The sequence below is a fragment of the Ranitomeya variabilis genome, chromosome 3 (genome assembly GCF_051348905.1).
Source record: "Ranitomeya variabilis isolate aRanVar5 chromosome 3, aRanVar5.hap1, whole genome shotgun sequence".
Taxonomy (NCBI): domain Eukaryota; kingdom Metazoa; phylum Chordata; class Amphibia; order Anura; family Dendrobatidae; genus Ranitomeya; species Ranitomeya variabilis.
Genome location: NC_135234.1, coordinates 338,261,870 through 338,288,924, shown reverse-complemented (window position 1 = coordinate 338,288,924; position 27,055 = coordinate 338,261,870). Strand labels below are relative to the sequence as shown.

General features: G+C 46.3%; 1 protein-coding gene across 3 annotated transcripts in view; it reads right to left on the bottom strand.

Moving 5' to 3' along the window:
• Positions 1 to 27,055, bottom strand: part of ADPRS (ADP-ribosylserine hydrolase) — a 120,091-nt gene that overhangs the window by 44,639 nt on the left and 48,397 nt on the right. Inside the window, exon 1 of one of the 3 annotated variants that reach the window (XM_077295825.1) lies at positions 12,827 to 13,113. The exons of 1 other annotated variant lie outside the window; for it this stretch is intronic. In XM_077295825.1, coding sequence (XP_077151940.1) covers positions 12,827 to 12,971 — 145 coding nt within the window. In that variant the 5' untranslated portion in view covers positions 12,972 to 13,113. Of the gene's footprint in view, positions 1 to 12,509; positions 13,114 to 27,055 lie in introns of those variants that run through there. One more of the 3 variants, XM_077295826.1, reaches the window with a different exon arrangement.

The following is a 27,055-nucleotide window of genomic DNA, read 5'->3' as shown; positions in this document are numbered from 1 at the left end:
TCACCTTACAATAGCAAGGTGGCATTAACCCTTCATTACCCCATATCCCACCGCTACAGGGAGTGGGAAGAGAGTGGCCAAGTGTCAGAATAGGCGCATCTTCCAGATGTGCCTTTTCTGGGGTGGCTGGGGGCAGATGTTTTTAGCCACGGGGGGGGCCAATAACCATGGACCCTCTCCTGGCTATTAATATCTGCCGTCAGTCACTGGCTTTACCACTCTGGCGGAGAAAATTGTGCGGGAGCCCACGCCAATTTTTTCTGCCATTTAACCCTTTATTTTAGCAGCTACAGCGCTGAAATTTTGCACATACACACTACTAACATTAGTAGTGTGGAATATGCAAAAAAAAAAAAGGGGATATGAGATGGTTTACTATATGTAAACCATGTCTCATATCCTGTCGGGTTTGTGCAGGAGAAATGAAAAGCCAGCAATTAAATTACCGGCTTTTCACAGATATCGCGCTGAATTAAATCTAAATACAGAATATATATATATGTTTTCCCGAACATTTGAGCACATAAATCATGTAGATTGTGAGCCTTCACGGGCAGGGTCCTCTCTCCTACTGTACCAGTCATAACTTGTATTGTTCAAGATTATTGTACTTGTTTTTATTATGTATACCCCTCCTCACTTGTAAAGCGCCATGGAATAAATGGCGCTATAACAATAAATAATAATAATAATTAGATGTCGGTTTTGCAAGCCTGCGCGAAAATCTCGCAGTACGGATGCCATACGGATTAAATACGGAGGATGCCATGCGCAAAATACGCTGACACACCCTGACTACGGATCACTATTTTGGGAACATTTCTCCGTATTACGGCCGTAAAATACGGACCGTATTGTCTTACGCCGAGTGTGACGCCGGCCTTATACTGCACAAATCTGGTCTTTATGGAAGAGTGGCAAGAAGAAAGCCATTTCTCAAAGATATCCATAAAAAGTGTTGTTTAAAGTTTGCAACAAGCCACCTGGGAGACACACCAAACATGTGGAAGAAGGTACTCTGGTCAGATGAAACCAAAAATTAACTTTTTGGCAACAATGCCAAACGAGCAACACAGCTCATCACCCTGAACACACCATCCCCACTGTCAAACATGGTGGTGGCAGCATCATGGTTTGGGCCTGCTTTTCTTCAGCAGGGGCAGGGAAGATGGTTAAAATTGATGGGAAGATGGATGGAGCCAAATACAGGACCATTCTTGAAGAAAACCTGTTGGGAGTCTGCAAAAGACCTGAGACTGGGACGGAGATTTGTCTTCCAACAAGACAATGTACCCAAACAAAGCGAAATCTACAATGGAATGGTTCACAGGTGTTAGAATGGCCAAGTCAAAGTCCAGACCTCAATCCAATCGAGAATCTGTGGAAAAAGCTGAAAACTGCTATTCACAAACGATCTCCATCAAACTTCACTGAGCTCAAGCTGTTTGCCAAGGAAGAATAGGCAAGAATTTCGGTCTCTCGATGTACAAAAATGATAGAGATACCCCAAGCGACTTGCAGCTGTAATCGCAGCTAAAGGTGGCGCAACAAATTATTAAAGGGGCCGAATAATAATGCACGCCCCACTTTTAAGTTTTTCAATTTCCACAAAAATTTAAAATAACTAATTCACTTCGTTCAACTTCACAATTGTGTTCCACTTGTTGTTGATTCTTCACCAAAAATGTACATTTGGTATCTTTATTAGTGATGAGCGAGTATACTCGTTGCTCGGTTTTTCCCGAGCACGCTCGGGTTATCTCAGAGTATTTGTTAGGCCGGTTTCACATTTGCGGTTGTGTCCGCAGCGTTTCTTCCGCAAATATCCGCATGCGTTGTGTATTCCTATATTTAACATTAGGGACGCATGCGTCTGCGATCGTTCGCGTTTTGCCGCGTTTGACGACGCATGCGTCGTTTCGTCGTCTGCGGCTTGTCACGGAAATGCAACATGTAATTTTTAGAGGCGTCAATTTGCCGCCTGCGCAAGGAATGCGCCAAAAAATAGAATTATTCTTACCGTTAATTCGGTTTCTAGGAACCTTCCACGACGGCATATGGAGGTTGTCTCTTTGCCCTAATGGGGAACAGGAAACACAGAGGTTAAAAGGACCTCCCACTTGCCAGTGACTTACAACTGAGACCATTGCACTGGTTTACCTTTAAAATCCCAGAACTAATCCAGGAATATATATAGGGTGGGAAATTAGTGCCGTCGTGGAAGGTTCCTAGAAACCGAATTAACGGTAAGAATAATTCTATTTTCTCTAGTCACCTTCCACGACGGCATATGGAGGAATACCAACTAATTTTGGCACTAGGGAGGGACAACGGCCTGGAGTACTTTGCGGCCGAAGGCTAAGTCCTTGTTGGACAATACATCTAGTCTGTAATGTTTAGAGAAGGTATGGAGTGAAGACCACGTTGCTGCCCTGCAAATCTGCTCCGGAGATGCGCCTGCTCTTTCTGCCCAGGAAACCGATGTGGATCTTGTTGAATGGGCTTTGATACCTACTGGAGGTAACTTGTTTTGAGCGATATAGGCTTCCGTAATAGCCTTCTTGATCCATGTAGCGATGGTACTTTTGGCTACTTTTTTCCCTTTGTTTTGTCCTGAGAGATGGACAAACAGGTTATGATCAATTCGGAATGTACTGGTGTGGTCCAAGTATTGTAAAAGAATACGTCGAACATCCAAGGTGTTGAATCTTCTTTCTTCCGAGTTTGTTGGATTGTGGCAAAAGGTTGGTAGAAAAATCTCTTGAGAACGGTGGAAGTCAGAGATAACCTTTGGAAGAAAGGACGGATCAAGACGAAGCACAATTGAAACATCTCTTACCAGAAGATAAGGTTCTCGTGTAGACAAGGCCTGTAATTCACCAATCCTTCTGGCTGAAGTAATGGCAACCAAGAACACGGCTTTATAGGCTAGGTTTTGTGGAGAACAAGATGATAGTGGTTCAAAGGGTGGACCTGTCAGACCCTGGAGAACTATATTGAGATCCCATGGGGGAACTATGACCTGTTTTCTAGGATTCATTCTAGTAGCTGATGTCATGAACCTTTTAATCCAGCGATGACTCGCTAAATCTTGGTCAAAGACCGAGCTAAGTGCAGAGACCTGGACCTTGAGGGTACTGGGCCTGAGACCTATTTCCAAGCCTTTTTGCAAAAAGTCCAATATAATGGGTATATTAGGCTTGAGGGGGTCTGGAAGGTTAGGCAGACAGACAGAATGAAGAAAACTTTTTCCAGATCTTGTTGTAGATGGCGTTGGTCACCGGTTTTCTCGATTTTTGTAGGGTAGCTATGACAGGAATTGATAGTCCTTTAGCTCTTAAAACCTGGGTTTCAGCAACCACGCCGCCAAGCTCCACTTCTGAGGGTCTGGGTGGAGAATGGGACCCTGAGAAAGAAGATCGTGTTTTATCGGCAACATTACTGGTCCATCCACTTGTAGTTGGGTAATTAGGTTGAACCAACTCCTTTTGGGCCACAATGGAGCTATCAGGATAGTTGAAGTCCTTTCTAGGCGTATCTTCCGTAGAACCTTGGCAAGGATGGGGATTGGCGGAAAAGCATAAGCTAGATGAAACGGCCAATCTTGGGTTAAAGCATCCAACCCCCTGGGATTGCCTCTCGGGTTCAGGGAAAAAAGAGGTTTCGACCTTTGCGTTCTGGTGAGAGGCAAAGAGGTCGACGTCTGGATGACCCCATCTGTGAACCAGCATGCTGAATATTTGAGGATCCAGGCTCCACTCGCCAGGATGGATTTCCTGGCGGCTTAGGTAGTCTGCCTGAATATTTGTAGTTCCCTTGAGGTGGATTGCCGTCAGGGATAGTAAGTGCTTTTCGGCCCAAGAAAAGATTCGAGCGGAGATTTTTATTAGACTGAGGGTTCTTGTACTGCCTTGGTGCCTGATATGGGCCACCGTGGTCATGTTGTCCGAGTAAATCTGTACATGTTGACCCGAAATCTGATGACTTGCCGCTAGTAGAGTCTCTTCCACAGCCTTGAGCTCCCTGAAATTTGATGATTTCTCGGAAATCGATTGGCTCCACTGGCCCTGATAGGGGACATGGTTCACTATGGCTCCCCAGCCTCTCTTGCTGGCATCTGTTTTGATGGTGGTTAGAGGAGACTGAATCCAGCATACTCCTTTCAGAAGGTTCCTGGGCTTCATCCACCATGTTAAAGAGGCTTTCACTCTGCCCGGAGTGTGGATCCTCTTGGCAAGAGTGCCAGGTCGACCATCCCAATTGTGTAGAATGTGGGCTTGTAGAGTCCTTGAGTGGGCTTGAGCCCAAGCCACCGACTGTATGCAGGCTGTCATGGAACCCAACAGCGACATTCCCTCTCGCAGAGTAGGGGATCTCATTTCTTTGAACTTCCTGACTTTTGTTAGTAGGGGAAGCCTGTGATCGTCTGGGAGGAAGGACATTTGTCTTGCTGAGTCCAGCATTACTCCCAGAAATCTCCTGGTTTTTGCAGGTTGAAGCTGAGATTTTTGTAGGTTCGGAATCCAACCTAGAGATCTCAGAATGTCTAGGGTGGTAGAGACATGTGCTATCAGGGTTATCTCGGTGGAAGCTACTATCAGAAGATCATCCAGATAGGGCACTATACAGACACCTTGCTTTCGGATAAATGACACTACTTCGGCCATCACCTTGGAGAACACCCTCGGTGCTGATGAAATGCCGAAGGGAAGGACTCCAAACTGATAGTGCTCCACCCGATGATTCCCCTGTATCGCAAACCTGAGATATTTTCTGTGTCTCGGGTGAATAGGGATGTGGAAATACGCATCCTTGAGATCGATGGTAGCCATAAAAGAGTGATGTTCTATCAGAGGAATCGCAGATCTTACAGACTCCATCTTGAACTTGCGATATTTCACGTGCTGGTTCAGACCCTTTAAGTTTATAATAATCCGGACGTCTCCTGAAGGTTTTGGAACCAGGAAGAGTCGGGAGTAGTGTCCTTTCCCCCACTCTGATTGTGGGACTGGGGAAATTACATTTGATCTGATAAGGTCTTTGAGACCTAAGGACAATAGACTGCGATCCCTTGATGATGGAAGGGAAGTGACTTTTAGACCCTGAGGTGGGGGAGAAATTAACTCTATTAACAGGCTGTCTCTGATGACATTGAGAACCCAGTGGGAGCTGGTAATATCCTCCCACTGAACCACATATTTCGAGAGCCTTCCCCCCACCGGGTCGGAGTCATTGTTTGTCCTGCTGGGATTGTTGCTGCTGCTGCTGTTGCGGGACAAAGATACTCTTTCCCCTACCCTTTGCGTAGCTCCACCTGCCGGTTTTTCCTTTGCCTCTTGCTTGAGAGGACTGAGGCTGTGGGCCACGAAAAAAACGTTTCCTAGGCTGTTTTTGCTCAGGGAGCGCCTTCTTTTTGTCGGTGGCTTTATCGAGAATATCGTCTAGGGCAGGACCAAAGACGTAGTCTCCTTTGAAGGGTATGGTGCAGAGCTTAGACTTAGAGGTGATATCCCCACTCCAGAGCTTAAGCCAGAGGGCTCTTCTGGCAGAGTTGGAAAGTACGAGGGATCTGGCGGCGACTCTTACAGATTCCAGAGAAGCGTCCGCCAAATACCCTGTAGCTTTATGCAAAATGGGTAGAGAATCCAATATCTCGCCTCTTGAGGTACCTTGAGATATGTGATTCTCTAATTTTTCAAGCCAGCAGGAGAGAGCTCTTGCCACACAGGTGGAGGCGACGTTAGCCTTAAGGACAGCTGCAGAAGTTTCCCATGATTTTCTGAGGAGACTTTCGATCTTCCTATCCATGGGATCCTTCAATTGAGAAGAATCCTCAAAGGGGAGTGCAGTTCTCTTGGCGACTCTAGCCACTTGCACATCGACCTTGGGAATATCTAATTTAAGGTCATCCTCAAGCAGAAATCTGTGCTTCATTTCTGAAGGGGTACTAAGACGCCTCTCAGGTAGTTCCCATTCCTGTTTAATCATACTGATATTGGCATGAACTGGGAAGCCCACTCTCTTCTCCGATGAAAGACCACCGAACATCTGATCCTGTATGGACTGCGGTACAGGTTCCTCTTCTAGTCCCATGGTATTACGGACAGCAGAGACTAGATCCTCAATATAGTCTGAGGAAAAGAGGTATTTCCTGACCTCAGCTTTAGGAGATACTGGATCCTCCCAGCCAACAGATGAGGCATGAGAGAGGTCCGAATCAGAGTCAGATTCCACAACCTGAATTTTCCTCTTCTTAGCCGGGGAATGAGGTTGTGGCTGCGGAGATGGAGGTGGGGGTGGAGGTGTAAAGGCTGCCAGAGAAGATTGTACCTCCTGTTTTACTAATGAGCGAATCTCATCCAATAATGATGGCTGCTCAGCTCTTATTATCTTGCCGTACATGACTGACAGAGTTTCTTGTCCCAGTTAGGAGGACATTTAGAGGAACAGATAGGGCACTTTTTTCTATAGGCACCTTTAGGGGCAGGTTTTTCTCCCTGAAATATATAAAGGGAGAGAGGGGTGAGGACTTCTAACCCCTGCTACACTCCTCCCGGATCCCATCCCTGCGAACACTTACAGAGGCAGGGGTGGCGCTGGGCTCCGCAGATACGGGGCATGAAGAACCTTCCATACTGAAGGAGATAGCCTTACCTCAGTGGTGGTTCAGCAGGCTTTTATGGACGCCGTCCAAGCACCTGCTCCAGCGATTAATCCCCCTCCCCCTCCAGAATCCAGGTGAGGGAGCTGTGCGGTCCGACACGCCGGCCGGCGAAACCCGGAAGTACCGGCTTCTGAATGCATGAAGAAACCGGAAGTGACGCGCGAGAGCCGCTGACGTCACTTCCGGAACGCCGAGCCGACAACATGGAGGAGGAGGACGCCGGGCAGCTCCAGGAGGAGCCCGGTCAGGGAACCCCGGCCTGCTTTGCCCTCGTGGGGGCGCGGGAAGGCCGGGAGGGGGTCCCGAGGACCTGCAAGCAGGACGACGGGAGCAGCATGAGGAGGAGGCCAGAGGCGACCATCTGCTGCCCGGCTAAACAGGCAGCGCCTGCAAGGTACCGTAGCCACCGGCCACTACAGCACATGAGGAAACCTCTACCTGTCCCATGGGGAACAGGAAAGACACTGGCAAGTGGGAGGTGGGAGGTCCTTTTAACCTCTGTGTTTCCTGTTCCCCATTAGGGCAAAGAGACAACCTCCATATGCCGTCGTGGAAGGTGACTAGAGAAAAACACATTGCTGTCTATATGAACGCATGCGTTCACAAGAGAAATACATGTCTAGACACTGATCAGCCACCCCCCACATACAAGGTGATAAAGGGAGGGAGTGGACATTTGCAGGTCACTACTCAGCAGACACTGAAGCAGACGAGACGCAGGCTACATCCTTGGAGGAAAAGACACTGAACAATGTGAGTATATCCTATCCAATGCCTTTATTTTCTATTTTCTGTCTCTACATGTCCTAATTTCTGCCATTTCTTTCTTTCTGCATGCATCAGAATGTCGTCTTCTTCTGATGAGGAGCAACGTCCTGGGCCTTCTGAAGTAGAACATGTCAGTGAGATGAGTACTTGCCTCCTCAGATTGGTAAGTATTTACTGTCACATCTACACATGACAATTTTTGTTTTTCATTTTTTTAGAGCTCTTCTACTGCGGCAGAGACTGGGCAGGAGCAGCGGAGTCACGGTCGGGTGGCAAGGCGGCAGCATGTACGTATACAAGGCTGATTGCTTACTGTATCCTCACTTTAGTATTCTTGAATCTTCCTTTCTTTACATTCCTATTTCTTTACATTTTTCTTCTGGAATCCTTTTGTATCTTGACTTTCCTATTCATGCCATTTCTCAGCCTCTGTTTTCTTTCTTTTCCTTATGTTAATCGACCCAACATTAATGTCTTTATTTAATTTTTAGGTTCCAGAACGGGATGAAGACCTCCTAGAAAATGACCTCCTCATCTCCCTGGTCCAGGAGCGAGTCCCGTTGTGGGACACCCGGGATCCACTGCACTCAAACATGACGATCCGGCGCCTATGGAATGAGGTGGCCAAAGTGATGTGGGATGGCTGGGACAACGCCCCAAGTCGGGTCCGAAATGCATTTGGTAAGTATTGCACTGCAGTGTGAAGCAGCAGAGACCTTGGACGTGCTCACACAAGCGTGTGTGATGAAAGAAACTCTCAGGAGTATCTCTCATCACACACAGTTGTGTGAGCACGGCCAAAAATCCATTTTCTGACCATAATGTTTTTGTTTGTTTTTTTATTTTTAACAGTGGCCAAAGTCAAAACACGTTGGCGTTCGATGAAGGACCGCTTCAACAAGGACCCGAGTTCCTGTGTATAATGTCAATGGTGATCCCTGTATTACATGTAAACTATACACAGAGCTCCTGTGTATAATGTCGCTGGTGATCACTGTAACCTGTACACTGACACTGTATACAGATCTCCTGTGTATAATGTCACCGGTGTCACTGTATTACCTGTACACTGACACTGTATACTATGTACAGAGCTTCTAAGCATAATGTCACTGGTGATCACTGTAATTACTGTCAGTGTACATGTAATACAAAGTTCCTGTGTATTATGTCACTTAATATTGTGTTTTGTTTTTTTATTAAAGGGAATCAGTCACCCCAAAAATCATATATGAGCTAAGGCCACCGGCATCAGGGGCTTATCTACAGCATTCTGTAATGCTGTAGATAAGCCCCCGATGTAACCTGAAAGGTAAGAAAAACAGGTTATATTATACTCACCCAGGGGCGGTCCCGCTGCGGGCAGGGTCGGATGGGCGTTGCGGTTCGGGTCCAGAGCCTCCCATCTTCATACGATGACGTACTCTTGTCTTCCTGCCGCAGCTCCGGCGCAGGCATACTTTGTCTGCACTTTTGAGGGCAGAGCAAAGTACTGCAGTGCGCAGGCATCGGGAAAGGTCAGAGAGGCCCAGCGCCTGCGCACTGCAGTACTTTGCTCTGCCCTCAACAGGGCAGACAAAGTATGCCTGCGCCGCAGCTACGGCAGGAAGAGAAGAAGAGTACGTCATCGTATGAAGATGGGAGGCGCTGGACCCGGACTGCAATGCCCATCGGACCCGGACCGCAGCGGGACCGCCACTGGGTGAGTATAATGTAACCTGTTTTTCCTATATTTCAGGTTACATCCAGGACTTATCTACCGCATTACAGAATGCTGTAGATAAGCCCCTGATGCCAGTGGCCTTAGCTCATATACAATTTTTGGGGTGACAGATTCCCTTTAATGATCAGTAATGTAGTATTCAGTCACTATGTAGTGATAATATGTGGTGTGGCGGTATTTGTTCCTTGTACGTGGTAATATGTGATGGTAATATGTGGTCTGGTCATGGTGTGACGCTATTAGTCCCTTGTATGTTGCATTAATGGTCATATAAAAAAAAAAATTTATGCGACTCATTCCCTTAAAGAAAAATACATAAAAATATATTTAGATTTAACCCCTGACATTAGATGTACTATCCCGTCGAGGTGGTATGGGCCCGTATGACCACCGTCGGGATAGTACGGGGGGGGGGGGGGGGGGGGGGGAGCACGGCCGAGTGTCAGCTATCGCAGCTGACATCCGGCACTATGTGCCAGGAGTGGTCACGGACCGCTCCTGGCACATTAACCCCTGGAACACTGCGATCAAACACGATCGCAGCGTTCTGGCGGCATAGGGAAGCATCGCGTAGGGAGGGGGCTCCCTGCGTGCTTCCCTGAGACCCACGGAGCAACGCGATGTGATTGCGTTGCTCCGAGAGTCTCCTACCTCCTCCTCCCTGCAGGCCCCGGATCCAAAATGGACACCGGGGGTCCTTCGGGGTCCTGCAGGGAGCAGGCTTTCAAGCACCTGCTCAGAGCAGGGGCCGGGAAGCCTCCCTGCACTGCCTGTCAGATCGCTGATCTGACACATTGCATTGCAAAGTGTCAGATCAGCGATCTGTCACTATACTGTGATGTCCCCCCCTGGGGCAATGTAAAAAAAAATAATATTTACATGTATAAAAAAGAAAAAAAAAAAAATCCTAAATAAAAAAAATATATATATTGTTCTAATAAATACATTTCTTTATGTAAATAAAAACAAACAATAAAAGTAAACATATTTAGTATCGCCGCGTCCGTAACGACCCTATAAAAAAACACTGTCCTACTAGTTAACCCCTTCAGTGAACACCGTAAAAAAAAAAAAAAAAAACACAGAGGCAAAAAAACGATACTTTATTATACCGCCAAACAAAAAGTGGAATAACACACAATCAAAAAGACAGATATAAATAACCATGGTACCTCTGAAAACGTCATCTTGTCCCGCAAAAAACGAGCCGCCATACAGCGTCATCAGCGAAAAAATAAAAGTTATAGTCCTCAGGATAAATCAATGCAAAAATAATTATTTTTTATATAAAAATTTTTATCGTATAAAAGCGCCAAAACATAAAAAGAAATGAGGTATCGCTGTAATCGTACTGACCCGAAGAATAAAACCGCTTTATCCATTTTACCAAACGCGGAACGGTATAAACGCCCCCCCAAAAGAAATTCATGAATAGCTGGTTTTTGGTCATTCTGCCTACTAAAAATCAGAATAAAAAGCGATCAAAAAATGTCACGTGCCCGAATGGCACGAATAAAAACGTCAACTCCTGCAAAAAACAAGACCTCAAATGACTGTGGACCAAAATATGGAAAAATTATAGCTCTCAAAATGTGGAGACCCAAAAACTATTTTTTGCAATAAAAAGCGTCTTTTAGTGTGTGACAGCTGCCAATCATAAAAATCCTCTAAAAAACCCACTATAAATAGTAAATCAAACCCCTCTTCATCACCCCCTTAGTTAGGGAAAAATAATAAAATTAAAAAAGTGTATTTATTTACATTTTTCCATTAGGGTTAGGGCTAAAGTTAGGGTTAGGGCTACAGTTAGGGTTAGGGGTGTGTTTGGGTTAGGTTTTCAGTTAGAATTGGGGGGTTTCCACTGTTTAGGCACATCAGGGTCTCTAAACGCGACATGGTGTCCTATCTCAATTCTAGTCAATTTTGCATTGAAAAGTCAAACGGCGCTCCTTCCCTTCCGAGTTCTGCCATGTGCCCAAACAGTGGTTTACCCCCACATATGGGGTATCAGCGTACTCAGGACAAATTGCACAACAACGTTTGGGGTCCAAATTCTTCTGTTACTCTTAGGAAAATGAAAAATTGGGGCGAAATATCATTTTTGTGAAAAAATGTGATTTATTTTTACGGCTCTACATTCTAAACTTCTTTAAAGCACTCAGTGGGTCAAAGTGCTCACCACAAATCTAGATAAGTTCGTTAGGGGTCTAGTTTCCAAAATGGTGTCACTTGGGGGGGGGGGGGTCAATGTTTAGGCACATCAGGGGCTCTCCAAACGCGACATGGCTTCCCATCTCAATTCCAGTCAATTTTGCACTGAAAAGTCAAACGGCGCTCCTTCCCTTCCGAGCTCTGCCAAGCGCCCAAACAGTGGTTTACCCCCACATATGGGGTATCAGCATACTCAGAACAAATTGTACAACAGCTTTTGGGGTCCAATTTCTCCTGTTACCCTTGGGAAAATAAAACAAATTGGAGCTGAAGTAAATTTTTTGTGAAAAAGTTAAATGTTCATTTTTTTTTTTTTTTTTTTTAAACATTCCAAAACTTCCTGTGAAACAGCTGAAGGATTAATAAACTTCTTGAATGTAGTTTTGAGCACCTTGAGATGTGCAGTTTTTAGAAAGTATGCCTGCGCCGGAGCCGCAGCGTGAATACAAGAGGACGTCATTGTAAGAAGATGGGAGGCCCCGGACCGCGACGCCCATCAGATCGGACCGCCCGCCCAGGTGAGTATAATCTAACCTCTTTTTCTCATCTTTCAGGATACATCGGGGGCTTATCTACAGCATTACAGAATGTTGTAGATAAGCCCCTGATGCCGGTGGGCTTAGCTCACCTTCGATTTTGGGGGTGACAGGTTCCCTTTAAAGTGCAAACCACCCTTGGGGGGTAAAGGGGTTAATAGGTTAGAGTAGAGTAGGGCGGGCCAACAGAGTCTACCATGTCATGGTGGCAGCAGCTTAAAAATTCTTTTGGCCAGAACAAAAGCTGCTGCTTACGAATGAACTGGTGATGGGAACTGTTAATAGCTCATTGATGAGGCCATGGTGGATAAGATGAGTTTTCCCAAGAGTGGAGGATGGGACTGTGGAAGGTTCAAATGGTGGAAGCGGAGCTGGGCAGTCTCAAGGGGGCCCGAAAATGTAGCCAGTATGGGGCACAAAAATTCCAGTCGCAGCCCTGTGTGCAATCATCTGCATGGTGCCAAGAAAAATGGCAAATCAGTACACAAAAAAGAAGCCCCGACAGAGAATGAAGCTACTCGACTTCCGCAGTCCTTTCCTGACAGACCAGTCTGCCGCTATGGGCACAGCCGCCTGCTCCCCTGCTGCTGCTGCTGGAGCCACCTACCGTGTTCCTTCACATTAGGCTCCAGTCCGCGGAGAAAACCGAGCACGGTCCGGACAGCTACGGACCCCCTAGTCTCAAACACAGCCCCCATACAGTCCCCGACCAGCGCCCCCAGAAGGGCACCCCGGAAGCGCGACACAAGCATGGCAGGCCGGGGCTGTAGTGGGTGACGCCAATCACCGGGCCCAGCAGCTGTGCTCGTTTCTCCGCTGTACGGCGCAGTCGTGTCTGAGGTGACTCGTTGTCAATAAAGCTTATTGTACGAGCAAACCCCGAGCTAATGAAGCCGAAGCTTCCAGTGCGCAGCAGCCGCTCACCTTCCGCTCTGGTCTCCAGCTGCTGCAGGAACCGCAGCACAGACTCCCATAACTTCTCATGCTCCTGCCCCTCAAACACGCCGCCTATGCAGTCCCCGACCAGTGCACCGAGCAGAGCGCCTCGGAACCGGCACAGCTCAGCCATTACTGTGTGGTGAGGGCGGGAACGGCAGCTCCCTGACAGGAAACCTCCCGTGCCTGCACCGTAATGGGGCGTGCACAGCCGTGTGTGAACGAGTTAATATGCTAGCACTTCACCCATCATTAGTGCCCGACCCACCAGACGTGAAGCCGGTAGTTTCCGGGCCAGTAGCATTTGTAACTGCGGCCATGATGGGGGTCTCGGTGTACACATTGGAAGCTAGCCCTGTCAGTCCTCAGCACGAGTCAGGCTGCGGTTTTTTTTCTGCAGACAAAACCGCAGCGTCACTGGGTATGTACAGAAACCGGCAGGGCTTTGGATGCAGCACATGTCCGCTCTGTCCAAAGCGCTGCCAGCTTTTGTACGCGCGGTGATTCCTCATGTGTCCATTGAACCATGCGGAATCACTGCATCAATTGGACGGTGGTATTTATTTTGCGGAGAAGGGGCATCTCCGCAAGATAAATTGACATGCTGCAGTCTAGAAAGACGCGCCACATGTTTGTCTCCGCAGAGGATCCGTGGGTGTCCCTGCACGCATAGTGGAGATGGAATTTCCTGAAATCTCATCCTCTATGCTGTAGCAGCTGGCCGCTGCAGATGTATGCAGCGTCCAACCCACAGAGAACTCCTCTGTGTTCACTGAACCGTGTGGATTCCACGCGTGACGCGTCCAATACATTGGGTGACATTTCTAGAGTCTCTGCAAGAGAAATTGACATGCTGCAATCTGGAAAGACGCCACATGTCAGTGTCTGCAGGTAAGCAGCGGGCATCTGTGGAAGCTTAGTGTACAGAGGATTTCTACAAAGGATTTCTACAAATCCCATCCACTATGCTGTAACATCTGGCCGCTGCGGGTTTGACGCTGCATAAATACTTAGGCTATGTGCACACGTTGCGGATTTTCCCACGGATCCGCAGCGTTTCTGACGCTGCAGATCTGCAGCAGTTTTCCATGCGTTTAACAGTAGCATGTTAACTTATGGAAAACCAAATCCACTGTGCACATGCTGCGGAAAAAAAACAAGCAGGAACGCAGCATTGTTTTTTCCACAGCATGTCAATTCTTTGTGCGGATCTGCAGCGTTTCTGCACCCATAGACTTGCATTGAGTCAGGCACATCCGCAGCAAAACCGCAGATGTAAAAAAGATCTGCGGTTTAGCTGCGGGGGAAACGCTGCAGATCGGGAGGAGGGAAGTGTGTGGGCGGTGACTGTGTGCGTGTATGTGTGTGCGGGCGGGGTCTGCGTGTATGTGTGTGCGAGCAGGGTCTGCGGGCTGTCCGTGGGTCTGCCGGGACATCTGCGGGCTGTTCCGGGGTGTGCGGTGCTGTCCGGGGGTCTGCCGGGGCATCTGCGGGCTGTCCGGGGGGCCTGTGGGCTGTCCCGGGGTGTGTGGCGCTGTCCGTGGGTCTGCGGGCTGTCTCGGGGTGTGCGGCGCTGTCCGTGGGTCTGCCGGGGCGTCTGCGGGCTGTCCGGGTGTGTGCGGCGTTGTCCGGGTGTGTGCGGCGATGTCCGGGTGTGTGTGTGTGTGCAGGCATCGTCTGATGGGACTACAAGTCCCATCGGGCTATGCCTGCTACACTGATAGTGATTGACATATTAGCCAATGATGGGACAGTAGTAATCCCATCATCCGTCTAATGTGTTGAATGTAAAAAAAACAACACATACATACAACAGAGTACATACAACATGCCGAACATATAACATACAGTACATACTGTACATACAATATGCAACAATACATACATGACATACAGAACATACAACATACAGTGTATACAACATATGACATACAGAACATACAACAGTACATATGACATACAGAACATACAAAAGTACATACAACATATGACATACAGTACATACAACATATGGCATACAACATATGACATACAACAGTACATACCACATATGACATACAGTACATACAGCATATGACATACAGAACATACTACATACAACATATGACATACAACAGTAAATAAAACATGACATACAACAGTACATACAACATATGACATACAGCAGTACATACAACATATGACAGTACATACAACATACAGTACATATGACATACAGAACATACAACATGACATACAGAGCATACTACATACAGTACAACAGTACATACAAGATATAACATACAACAGTACATACAACATGACACCGTACATACAACATGACATACAACATATGACATACAGAACATACTACATACAAAACATACTACATACAACAGTACATACAACATATGACATACAGAACATACAAAAGTACGTACAACATATAACATACAGAACATACAAAAGTACAGATAACATATGACATACAGTACATACAACATATGGCATACAACAGTACATACGACAGTACATGCAACATATGACATACAGTACATACAGCATATGACATACAGAACATACTACATACAACATAAAGTACATACAGCATATGACATACAACAGTACATAAAACATACAACATATGACATACAGCAGTACATACAACATATGACAGTACATACAACATACAGTACATGCAACATATGACATACCGAACATACAGTACATACAACATAAGACATACAGAACATACAACAGTACATACAACATATAACATACAACACGACATACAACAGTACATATGACATACATTACATACAACAGAGTACATACAACATATGACATACAGCAGTACATACAACATATGGCTAAAAATGTAATTATATTATATGTTGTGTAAATGTGTTATACAATGTACCGTATTTTTCGGACTATAAGACGCACCGGACCATAAGACGCACCCCAAATTTGGAGTGAAAATTGCAGAAAAAAAGATTTTTTATAAAATGGGGGTCCATCTTATTGTCCGAATTTTACAGTATCTTACATGAGGGCTGGCGGTGGCAGAGCAGGGTCACAGGAAGCATGGTGTCGGCAGAGGTGGGGTGATGCGGTACGGCGTGCACCTGAGCAGGGTCCCTTCCTGCTTAGGTGGTCGACGCCATGGCCTGGTGTCCATGGGAGGGTTGCAGCAGTGGTGTGGCGACAGCAGAGGTGCGGGGATAATGAGCGGTATGGCGGAGCCGGGTTAATACAGGCTTACCGGCAGTGGTGTGGCGGCGGCAGAGGTGCGGCAGCGGCAGAGGTGCGGGGATTAGGAGGTGCAGTGAGCAGTATGGCGTGAGCGGGGTCCCTTTCACAGGTGAGGTGATGCAGCAGCCCGGTAAGAAGCAGAGCCGGGTGAATCATGCTGTTATCGGTGGTGGCAGCCATCTTCCTGAGGCCGCGCGTGTGCAGATGGAGGGCTCTGCTTCCCGGGGCTTCAGGAAAATGGTGCGCAGATGGAGATCGCGGCGGCCATTTTCCTGAAGCCGAGATCTGAATCTGCGAACTCGGCTTCAGGAAAATGGTCACCGCAATCTCCATCTGCGCACGCGCTGCTTCCTGCGGCCATTTTCCTGAAGTCCCGGGAAGCAGAGCACTCCATCTGCCCAAGCGCGGCCTCAGGAAGATGGCCGCCACTACCGATAACAACATGATTCACCCGGCTCTGCTGCTTACCGGGCTGCTGCATCACCTCACCTATGAAAGGGACCCCGCTCACGCCATACCGCTCACTGCGCCGCCTCCATTCCCGCACCTCTGCCGCCGCCACACCACTGCCAGTAAGCCTGTATTCCAACTATAAGACGCACCCCCCATTTTCCCCCCTTTTTTTTGGGGGGGGGGAGTGCGTCTTATATTCGGAAAAATACGGCATTATTTAGTAATTTGTATTTATTTTATACAGTATAATTCTGTAGTTCTATAGTTTTGTAGATACATATTCATACAGTAAATACATATATTAATGCTGTATTTTTATATGTATAGTGAAATAATTAAAATTTACTCCTGTAATAATACTTAGAATTACATTAAATATATACATATGTATAAGATATTTAAATTGTTTTGTTTCTGAATGAATAGGAAATTTAATCTTTATCTTTTATTTTTCTTTTGAATTTCCATTTCAAAGCAGGAATAATAATAATAATAATTTTATTTATATAGCCCCAACATATTCCGCAGCGCTTTACAACTTATAGAGGGGACTTGTACAGACAATAGACATTACAGCATAACAGAAATCACAGTTCAAAACAGATACCAGGAGGAATGAGGGCCCTGCTCGCAAGCTTACAAACTATGAGGAAAAGGGGAGACACGAGAGGTGGATGGTAACAATTGCTTTAGTTATTTGGACCAGCCATAGTGTAAGGCTCGGGTGTTCATGTAAAGCTGCATGAACCAGTTAACTGCCTAAGTATGTAGCAGTACAGACACAGAGGCTATTGACTGAACATGATGCGAGGAACCTGATTATGGTTTGTTTGTTTGTTTTTTTTTAGGCCACACAGGGATAGTTAGGTTAATGCGTTGAGGCGGTAGGCCAATCTGAACAAATGCGTTTTTAGGGCACGCTTAAAACTGTGGGGATTGGGGATTAATCGTCTTAACTTAGGTAGTGCATTCCAAAGAATCGGCGCAGTGTTGTGAATTCTGTTGTGGGTTCTACTCTTAGGCTCCCTCCGGTGGTTATAAGTGGTAGTGCTGCTGTTTGTCCTTCACAACAGTCATCAGCTGCTTCCACTTTGGACGGGGCTATTTAGTCTGGCTCCTTCCTTTATTGAGTGCCAGTTGTCCATTGTTTTCTAGGGATCCACATCTCTGCTTGGTTTCTCCTTCTGGATTGTCCAAATCATCAAAGATAAGTCCTGGCTCTGTTTTTGCAGTCCACATGCGGTGGACTTAATAGTTCTGTGAATTGCTATGTTTTTTCTTGTCCAGCTTTGTCTTTGTTAAGATTTACTCAGCCAAGTTGGAAGCTCTGGAGTCACAGAGTTACCCTCCGTGCCTTTAGTTAGGTGTGGGGATTTTTGTATTCTCTGTGGTGGATTTTGTAGTATTTTTTATACTGACCGCACAGTACTCTTTCCTGTCTTTTCTTTCTAGGTAGCGTGGCCTCCTTTGCTAAATTCTGTTTTCAGTCTGCGTTTGTGATTTCCCTCTCCTCTCACAGTCAATATTTGGGGGCTGCCTTTCCTTTAGGAATTTCCTCTGAGGCAAGATAGTATTCCTGTTTCTTCCTTTAGGTGTAATTAGTCCTCCGGCCGTGACGAGGTGTCTAGGGAGTGACAGGAACATCCCACGGCTACTTCTAGTTGATGTGTTAAGTTCAGGGTCTGCGGTCAGTATAGAGGCCACCTACTCCAGAGCTCGTCCATGCTGCTCCTAGGCCACCAGTTCATAACAGTACAACTGGCCAACAATGAGTTAACCGCATCTCAAAAGAAGGGAAAGAAAGTGCTGAGCCATTTTTTTTTTTTCCCTCTTCACTTCTGGGTGGCTCAGGAGTTAGGCGTTGACATGGATGTTCAGGGACTTGCTTCTCGGGTGGATCAACTTGCTGCTAGAGTACAGGGTATTTCTGATTATATCGTGCAGACTCCTGTTTTAGAGCCTAGAATTCCTACCCCCGATCTGTTCTTCGGGGACAGGTCCAAATTTTTGAGCTTTAAAAATAACTGTAAACTGTTTTTTGCTCTTAAGCCCCGTTCCTCTGGTGATCCCATCCAGCAGGTAAAAATTGTCGTTTCTCTGTTGCGTGGTGACCCGCAGGATTGGGCATTTTCCCTGGAATCTGGGAATCCGGCCTTACTTAATGTAGACACCTTTTTTCAGGCGCTTGGGTTATTGTATGATGAACCTAACTCTGTAGAGCATGCTGAGAAAACACTTTTGGCCCTGTGTCAGGGTCAAGAAGCGGCAGAGTCATATTGCCAGAAATTCAGAAAATGGTCTGTGCTTACTAAGTGGAATGAGGATGCTTTGGCAGCAATTTTCAGAAAGGGTCTTTCTGAATCTGTTAAAGATGTTATGGTGGGGTTCCCCACGCCTGCAGGTCTGAGTGATTCTATGTCTCTTGCTATTCAAATTGATCGGCGCCTGCGTGAGCGCAGAGTTGTGCACACTATGGCGTTGTCTTCCGAGCGGAGTCCTGAGCCTATGCAGTGTGATAGGATTGTGTCTAGAGCGGAACGCCAAGGATTCAGACGTCAGAATAGGTTGTGCTTTTACTGCGGCGATTCTGCTCATGTTATTTCTGATTGCCCTAAGCGTGCCAAGAGAATCGCTAATTCCGTTACTATCAGTACTGTACAACCTAAATTTCTGTTATCTGTGACCCTGATCTGCTCATTATCGTCATTCTCTGTCATGGCATTTGTGGATTCAGGCGCCACTTTAAATTTAATGGACTTAGAATTTGCCAGACGTTGTGGTTTTTCCTTACAGCCTTTGCGGAGTCCTATCCCTTTGAGGGGGATTGATGCTACACCATTGGCTAAAAATAAACCTCAGTTTTGGACACAGTTAACCATGTGCATGGCGCCAGCCCATCAGGAAGATTGTCGCTTCCTGGTGTTACATAATTTGCATGATGCTGTTGTGCTGGGGTTTCCATGGTTACAGGTACATAATCCGGTGTTGGATTGGAAATCTATGTCTGTGACTAGTTGGGGTTGTCAGGGGGTTCACGATGACGTTCCTCTGATATCAATTTCCTCCTCCCCCTCTTCTGAAATTCCTGAGTTTCTGTCAGATTTCCAGGATGTTTTCGATGAGCCCAAGTCCAGTTCCCTTCCACCGCATAGGGACTGTGATTGTGCTATTGATTTGATTCCAGGCTGTAAGTTTCCTAAGGGCCGACTTTTCAACCTGTCTGTGCCTGAACATGCCGCCATGCGGAGCTATGTAAGGGAGTCTTTGGAGAAGGGGCATATTCGGCCATCTTCTTCTCCATTAGGAGCAGGTTTTTTTTTTGTTGCCAAGAAGGATGGCTCCTTGAGACCCTGTATTGATTATCGCCTCTTGAATAAGATCACGGTCAAATTCCAATACCCTTTGCCTTTGCTTTCTGATTTGTTTGCCAGAATTAAGGGGGCTAGTTGGTTTACTAAGATTGACCTTCGAGGGGCATATAATCTGGTTCGTATTAAGCAGGGTGACGAATGGAAAACTGCGTTTAATACGCCCGAGGGCCATTTTGAGTATCTTGTGATGCCATTCGGACTCTCTAATGCCCCATCTGTGTTTCAGTCCTTCATGCATGATATTTTTCGGAATTATCTTGATAAATTCATGATTGTATATTTGGATGATATTTTGATTTTTTCAGATGATTGGGAGTCTCATGTGAAACAAGTTAGGATGGTATTTCAGGTCCTTCGTGACAATGCCTTGTTTGTGAAGGGGTCTAAGTGCCTCTTTGGTGTACAGAAGGTTTCTTTTTTGGGCTTCATTTTTTCTCCATCATCTATAGAAATGGATCCGGCTAAGGTTCAGGCCATTCATGATTGGATCCAGCCCACATCCGTGAAGAGCCTTCAGAAATTTTTGGGCTTTGCTAATTTTTATCGCCGTTTCATTGCCAACTTCTCCAGTGTGGATAAACCCCTGACCGATTTGACGAGGAAGGGCGCTGATGTAGCTAATTGGTCCTCTGAGGCCGTTTCTGCCTTTCAGGAGCTTAAGCGCCGATTTACTTCTGCCCCTGTGTTGCGTCAGCTGGATGTTTCTCTTCCTTTTCAGGTTGAGGTTGACGCTTCTGAGATTGGGGCAGGGGACGTTTTGTCTCAGAGGAATTCTGATGGTTCCTTGATCAAACCGTGTGCCTTCTTTTCTCGAAAGTTTTCGCCTGCGGAACGCAATTATGATGTCGGCAATCGTGAGTTGTTGGCTATGAAGTGGGCATTTGAGGAGTGGCGACATTGGCTTGAGGGGGCCAAGCACCGTATTGTGGTCTTGACCGATCATAAGAATCTGATTTACCTCGAGTCTGCCAAACGGCTGAATCCTAGACAGGCCCGATGGTCCCTGTTTTTCTCCCGTTTTGATTTTGTTGTCTCGTATCTTCCAGGTTCTAAGAATGTTAAGGCTGATTCCCTCTCTAGGAGTTTCTTGCCTGATTCCCCTGGGATTCTTGAGCCGGTTGGTATTCTTAAGGAGGGGGTGATTCTTTCTGCCACCTCCCCTGATTTGCGACGGGCTCTTCAAGAGTTTCAGGCTGATAAACCTGATCGCTGTCCAGCGGGGAAACTGTTTGTTCCTGACAGATGGACTAGTAAAGTGATTTCTGAGGTTCACTGTTCTGTGTTGGCTGGCCATCCTGGGATTTTTGGTACCAGAGATTTGGTTAGTAGGTCCTTTTGGTGGCCTTCTTTGTCACGGATGTGCGTTCTTTTGTGCAGTCCTGTGGGACTTGTGCGCGGGCCAAACCTTGCTGCTCCCGCGCCAGTGGGTTACTTTTGCCTTTGCCGGTCCCTGAGAGGCCTTGGACGCATATTTCTATGGATTTTATTTCGGATCTTCCTGTTTCCCAGAGGATGTCTGTTATCTGGGTGGTCTGTGACCAGTTTTCTAAGATGGTTCATTTGGTACCTTTGCCTAAGTTGCCTTCCTCTTCTGAGTTGGTTCCGTTGTTTTTTCAGCATGTGGTTCGTTTGCATGGCATTCCAGAGAATATTGTGTCCGATAGAGGTTCCCAGTTTGTTTCTAGGTTTTGGCGGTCCTTTTGTGCTAAGCTGGGCATTGATTTGCCTTTTCTAACGCATTTCATCCTCAGACAAACGGCCAAAGTGAGCGAACTAACCAGACTTTGGAAACTTATTTGAGATGCTTTGTGTCTGCCGATCAGGATGATTGGGTGGCTTTCTTGCCATTGGCCGAGTTTGCCCTTAATAATCGGGCTAGTTCTGCTACCTTGGTGTCACCATTCTTTTGTAATTCTGGGTTTCATCCTCGTTTTTCTTCAGGGCAGGTTGAGTCTTCTGATTGTCCTGGGGTGGACTCTGTGGTTGACAGGTTGCAGCAGATTTGGGCTCATGTTGTGGACAATTTGGTGTTGTCTCAGGCGGAGGCTCAGCGTTTTGCCAACCGTCGTCGGCGTGTGGGATCCCGGCTTCGGGTTGGGGATTTGGTCTGGTTGTCTTCTCGTCATGTTCCTATGAAGGTTTCTTCCCGAAGTTCAAGCCTCGGTTTATTGGTCCTTATAGGATTTCTGAGATTATCAATCCAGTGTCTTTTCGTTTGGCCCTTCCAGCCTCTTTTTCCATCCATAATGTTTTTCATAGATCTTTGTTGCGGAAATATGTGGTGCCCATGGTTCCCTCTGTTGATCCTCCTGCCCCAGTGTTGATTGATGGGGAGTTGGAGTATGTTGTGGAGAAGATCTTGGATTCTCGTTTTTCTAGACGGAGGCTTCAGTATCTTGTCAAGTGGAAGGGTTATGGCCAGGAGGATAATTCTTGGGTTGTTGCCTCCGATGTTCATGCTGACGATTTGGTTCGTGCCTTCCATTTGGCTCGTCCGGATCGGCCTAGGGGCTCTGGTGAGGGTTCGGTGACACCTCCTCAAGGGGGGGGTACTGTTGTGAATTCTGTTGTGGGTTCTGCTCTTAGGCTCCCTCCGGTGGTTATAAGTGGTAGTGCTGCTGTTTGTCCTTCACAACAGTCATCAGCTGCTTCCACTTTGGACGGGGCTATTTAGTCTGGCTCCTTCCTTTATTGAGTGCCAGTTGTCCATTGTTTTCTAGGGATCCACATCTCTGCTTGGTTTCTCCTTCTGGATTGTCCAAATCATCAAAGATAAGTCCTGGCTCTGTTTTTGCAGTCCACATGCGGTGGACTTAATAGTTCTGTGAATTGCTACGTTTTTTCTTGTCCAGCTTTGTCTGTGTTAAGATTTAATCAGCCAAGTTGGAAGCTCTGGAGTCACAGAGTTACCCTCCATGCCTTTAGTTAGGTGTGGAGATTTTTGTATTCTCTGTGGTGGATTTTGTAGTATTTTTTATACTGACCGCACAGTACTCTTTCCTGTCTATTCTTTCTAGGTAGCGTGGCCTCCTTTGCTAAATTCTGTTTTCAGTCTGCGTTTGTGATTTCCCTCTCCTCTCACAGTCAATATTTGTGGGGGGTTGCCTTTCCTTTAGGAATTTTCTCTGAGGCAAGATAGTATTCCTGTTTCTTCCTTTAGGTGTAATTAGTCCTCCGGCCGTTACGAGGTGTCTAGGGAGTGACAGGAACATCCCACGGCTACTTCTAGTTGATGTGTTAAGTTCAGGGTCTGCGGTCAGTATAGAGGCCACCTACTCCAGAGCTCGTCCATGCTGCTCCTAGGCCACCAGTTCATAACAGCGCAGCACGTGAAAAGTCTTGGAGACGGGAATGGGAGGTTCTGATTATTGAGGATGCTAACCTGAGGTCATTAGCGGAGCGGAGGGCACGGGTAGGGTGGTAGACTGAGACCAGAGAGGAGATGTAGGGTGGTGCTGAGCCATGGAGTGCTTTGTGAACAAAAAAATCTCTTACATGGATTTATATCTTTATTTACACGGGAAGTTATAAAAATTGCATGATTTTATATATTTAACACTTAAAAGACATAATTAACAATCTAAAATTTAGTTTGTGTGCTGTTAACATTTTTTGTAACATAATGCAGATTTTTTTCTTTGCGTGGTAATAAATACAGTTATATGAAAAAGTTTGGGCACCCCTATTAATCTTAAGCTTAATGTTTTATAAAAATTGTTTTTTTTGCAACAGCTATTTCAGTTTCATATATCTAATAACTGTTGGACACAGTGATGTTTCTGCCTTGAAATGAGGTTTATTGTAATAACAGAAAATGTGCAATCTGCATTCACACAAAATTTGACAGGTGCATAAGTATGGGCACCCTTATCATTTTCTTGTTTTAAATACTCCTACCTACTTTTTACTGACTTACTAAAGCACTTTTTTGGGCTTTGTAACCTCATTGAGCTTTGAACTTCATAGCCAGGTGTATGCAATCATGCGAAAAGCTACTTAAAGTGGCCACTTGCAAGTTGTTCTCCTGTTTGAATCTCCTCTGAAGAGTGGCATCATGGGCTCCTCAAAACAACTGTCAAATGATCTGAAAACAAAGATTATTCAACATAGTTGTTCAGGGGAAGGATACAAACAGCTGTCTCAGAGATTTAACCTGTCAATTTCCACTGTGAGGAACATAGTAAGGAAATGGAAGAATACAGGTACAGTTCTTGTTAAGGCCAAAAGTGGCAGGCCAAGAAAAACATCAGAAAGGCAGAGAAGAAGAATGGTGAGATCAGTCAAGGACAATCCTCAGACCACCTCCAGAGAGCTGCAGCATCAACTTGCTGCAGATGGTGTCACTGTGCATCGGTCAATTATACAACGCACTTTGCCCAAGGAGAAGCTGTATGGGAGAGTGATGCGAAAGAAGCCATTTCTGCAAGCACGCCAAAAGAACAAAGCAAGGACTTATCTTTGCTGAACTGGTCAGAATATCAGGGAAATCCAAGCAGATATGTGAATCCAACCAGGAACCATTGACAACTGGCACAGGCTGAAGGATAGAACCAGGCTAAATAGTCGAGCCAGAAAGACAATCAGTGGAAGCAGCTGCTGACTACTAAATCCAAGGAGCAGCAGTACCACTTAAAACCACCGGAGGGAGCCCAAGAGCAGAACTCGCAAAAATGCCACTTACAACCACCCAAGAGCGGAATTCACAACAGTACCCCCCTCTTGAGGAGGGGTCACCAAACCCTCACCAGAGCCCCCAGGCCGATCAGGACGAGCCAAGTGAAAAGCACGAACCAAATCGGCGGCATGGACATCGGAGGCAACAACCCAAGAATTATCCTCCTGGCCATAACCCTTCCACTTGACAAGATACTGAAGCCTCCGCCTCGAAAAACGAGAATCCAAAATTTTCTCCACCACATATTCCAACTCCCCATCAACCAACACCGGGGCAGGAGGATCAACAGAGGGAACAACGGGCACCACATATCTCCGCAACAAAGATCTATGGAAAACATTATGGATGGCAAAAGAGGCTGGAAGGGCCAAATGAAAAGATACCGGATTGATAATCTCAGAAATCTTATAAGGACCAATAAACCGAGGCTTGAACTTAGGATAAGAAACCTTCACAGGAACATGACGAGAAGATAACCAGACTAAATCCCCCATACGAAGCCGGGGACCAACACACCGACGGCGGTTAGCAAAACGTTGAGCCTTTTCCTGAGACAACGTCAAATTGTCTACCACATGAGTCCAAATCTGCTGTAACCTGTCCATTACAGAATCCACACCAGGACAATCAGACGGCTCAACTTGCCCCGAAGAAAAACGAGGATGAAAACCAAAATTACAAAAGAAAGGCGAAACCAAAGTAGCCGAACTAGCCCAATTATTAAAGGCAAACTCGGCCAACGGCAAGAAAGCCACCCAATCATCCTGGTCAGCAGACACGAAGCATCTCAAATAGGTTTCCAAGGTCTGATTAGTTCGCTCAGTTTGGCCATTTGTCTGAGGATGAAATGCCGAAGAAAAAGACAAATCAATGCCCATCCTAGCACAAAAGGCCCGACAAAACCTAGAAACAAACTGGGAACCTCTGTCAGACACAATATTCTCCGGAATGCCATGCAAACGAACCACATGCTGAAAAAACAATGGAACCAAGTCAGAGGAGGAAGGCAATTTAGGCAAAGGTACCAAATGGACCATTTTAGAGAACCGGTCACAAACCACCCAGATAACAGACATCTTCTGGGAAACAGGAAGATCCGAAATAAAATCCATGGAAATATGCGTCCAGGGCCTCTCAGGGACCGGCAAAGGCAAAAGCAACCCACTAGCGTGGGAACAGCAAGGCTTGGCCCGGGCACAAGTCCCACAGGACTGCACAAAAGAACGCACATCCCGCGACAAGGAAGGCCACCAAAAGGACCTAGCAACCAAATCTCTGGTACCAAAAATCCCAGGATGACCAGCCAACACCGAACAGTGAACCTCAGAAATTACCTTACTTGTCCATCTATCAGGAACAAACAGCTTCCCAACAGGACAGCGGTCAGGTTTATCAGCCTGAAATTCCTGAAGCACCCGCCGTAAATCAGGGGAGATGGCAGAAAGAATCACCCCTTCCTTAAGAATGCCAACCGGCTCAAGGACTCCAGGAGAATCAGGCAAAAAACTCCTAGAGAGGGCATCAGCCTTAACATTCTTAGATCCCGGAAGATACGAGACCACAAAATCAAAACGGGAGAAAAACAGGGACCATCGAGCCTGTCTAGGGTTCAGCCGCTTGGCCGACTCGAGGTAAATCAGATTCTTATGATCGGTCAAGTCCACAACGCGGTGCTTGGCTCCCTCAAGCCAATGTCGCCACTCCTCAAATGCCCACTTCATGGCCAACAACTCCCGATTGCCGACATCATAATTGCGCTCCGCAGGCGAAAACTTTCTGGAAAAAAAGGCACACGGTTTCATCAAAGAACCATCAGAACTCCTCTGAGACAAAACGGCCCCTGCCCCAATCTCAGAAGCGTCAACCTCAACCTGAAAAGGAAGAGAAACATCCGGCTGACGCAACACAGGGGCAGAAGTAAATCGGCGTTTAAGCTCCTGAAAGGCCTCAACAGCCGCAGAGGACCAATTCGTCACATCAACGCCTTTCTTCGTCAAATCGGTCAGGGGCTTAACCACACTGGAAAAGTTGGCAATGAAACGGCGATAAAAATTAGCAAAGCCCAAAAATTTCTGAAGACTCTTCACAGATGTGGGTTGAATCCAGTCATGAATGGCTTGGACCTTAACAGGATCCATTTCTATAGACGAGGGAGAAAAAATAAAACCCAAAAAAGAGACCTTCTGAACTCCAAATAGGCACTTAGACCCCTTCACAAATAAAGCATTATCACGAAGGATCTGGAATACCATCCTGACCTGCTTCACATGAGACTCCCAATCATCGGAAAAAATCAAAATATCATCCAAATACACAATCATGAATTTATCAAGATAATTGCGGAAAATATCATGCATGAAGGACTGAAATACAGAAGGAGCATTAGAGAGCCCGAAAGGCATCACAAGGTATTCAAAATGGCCTTCGGTTGTATTAAATGCAGTTTTCCATTCGTCACCCTGTTTATTACGAACAAGATTATAT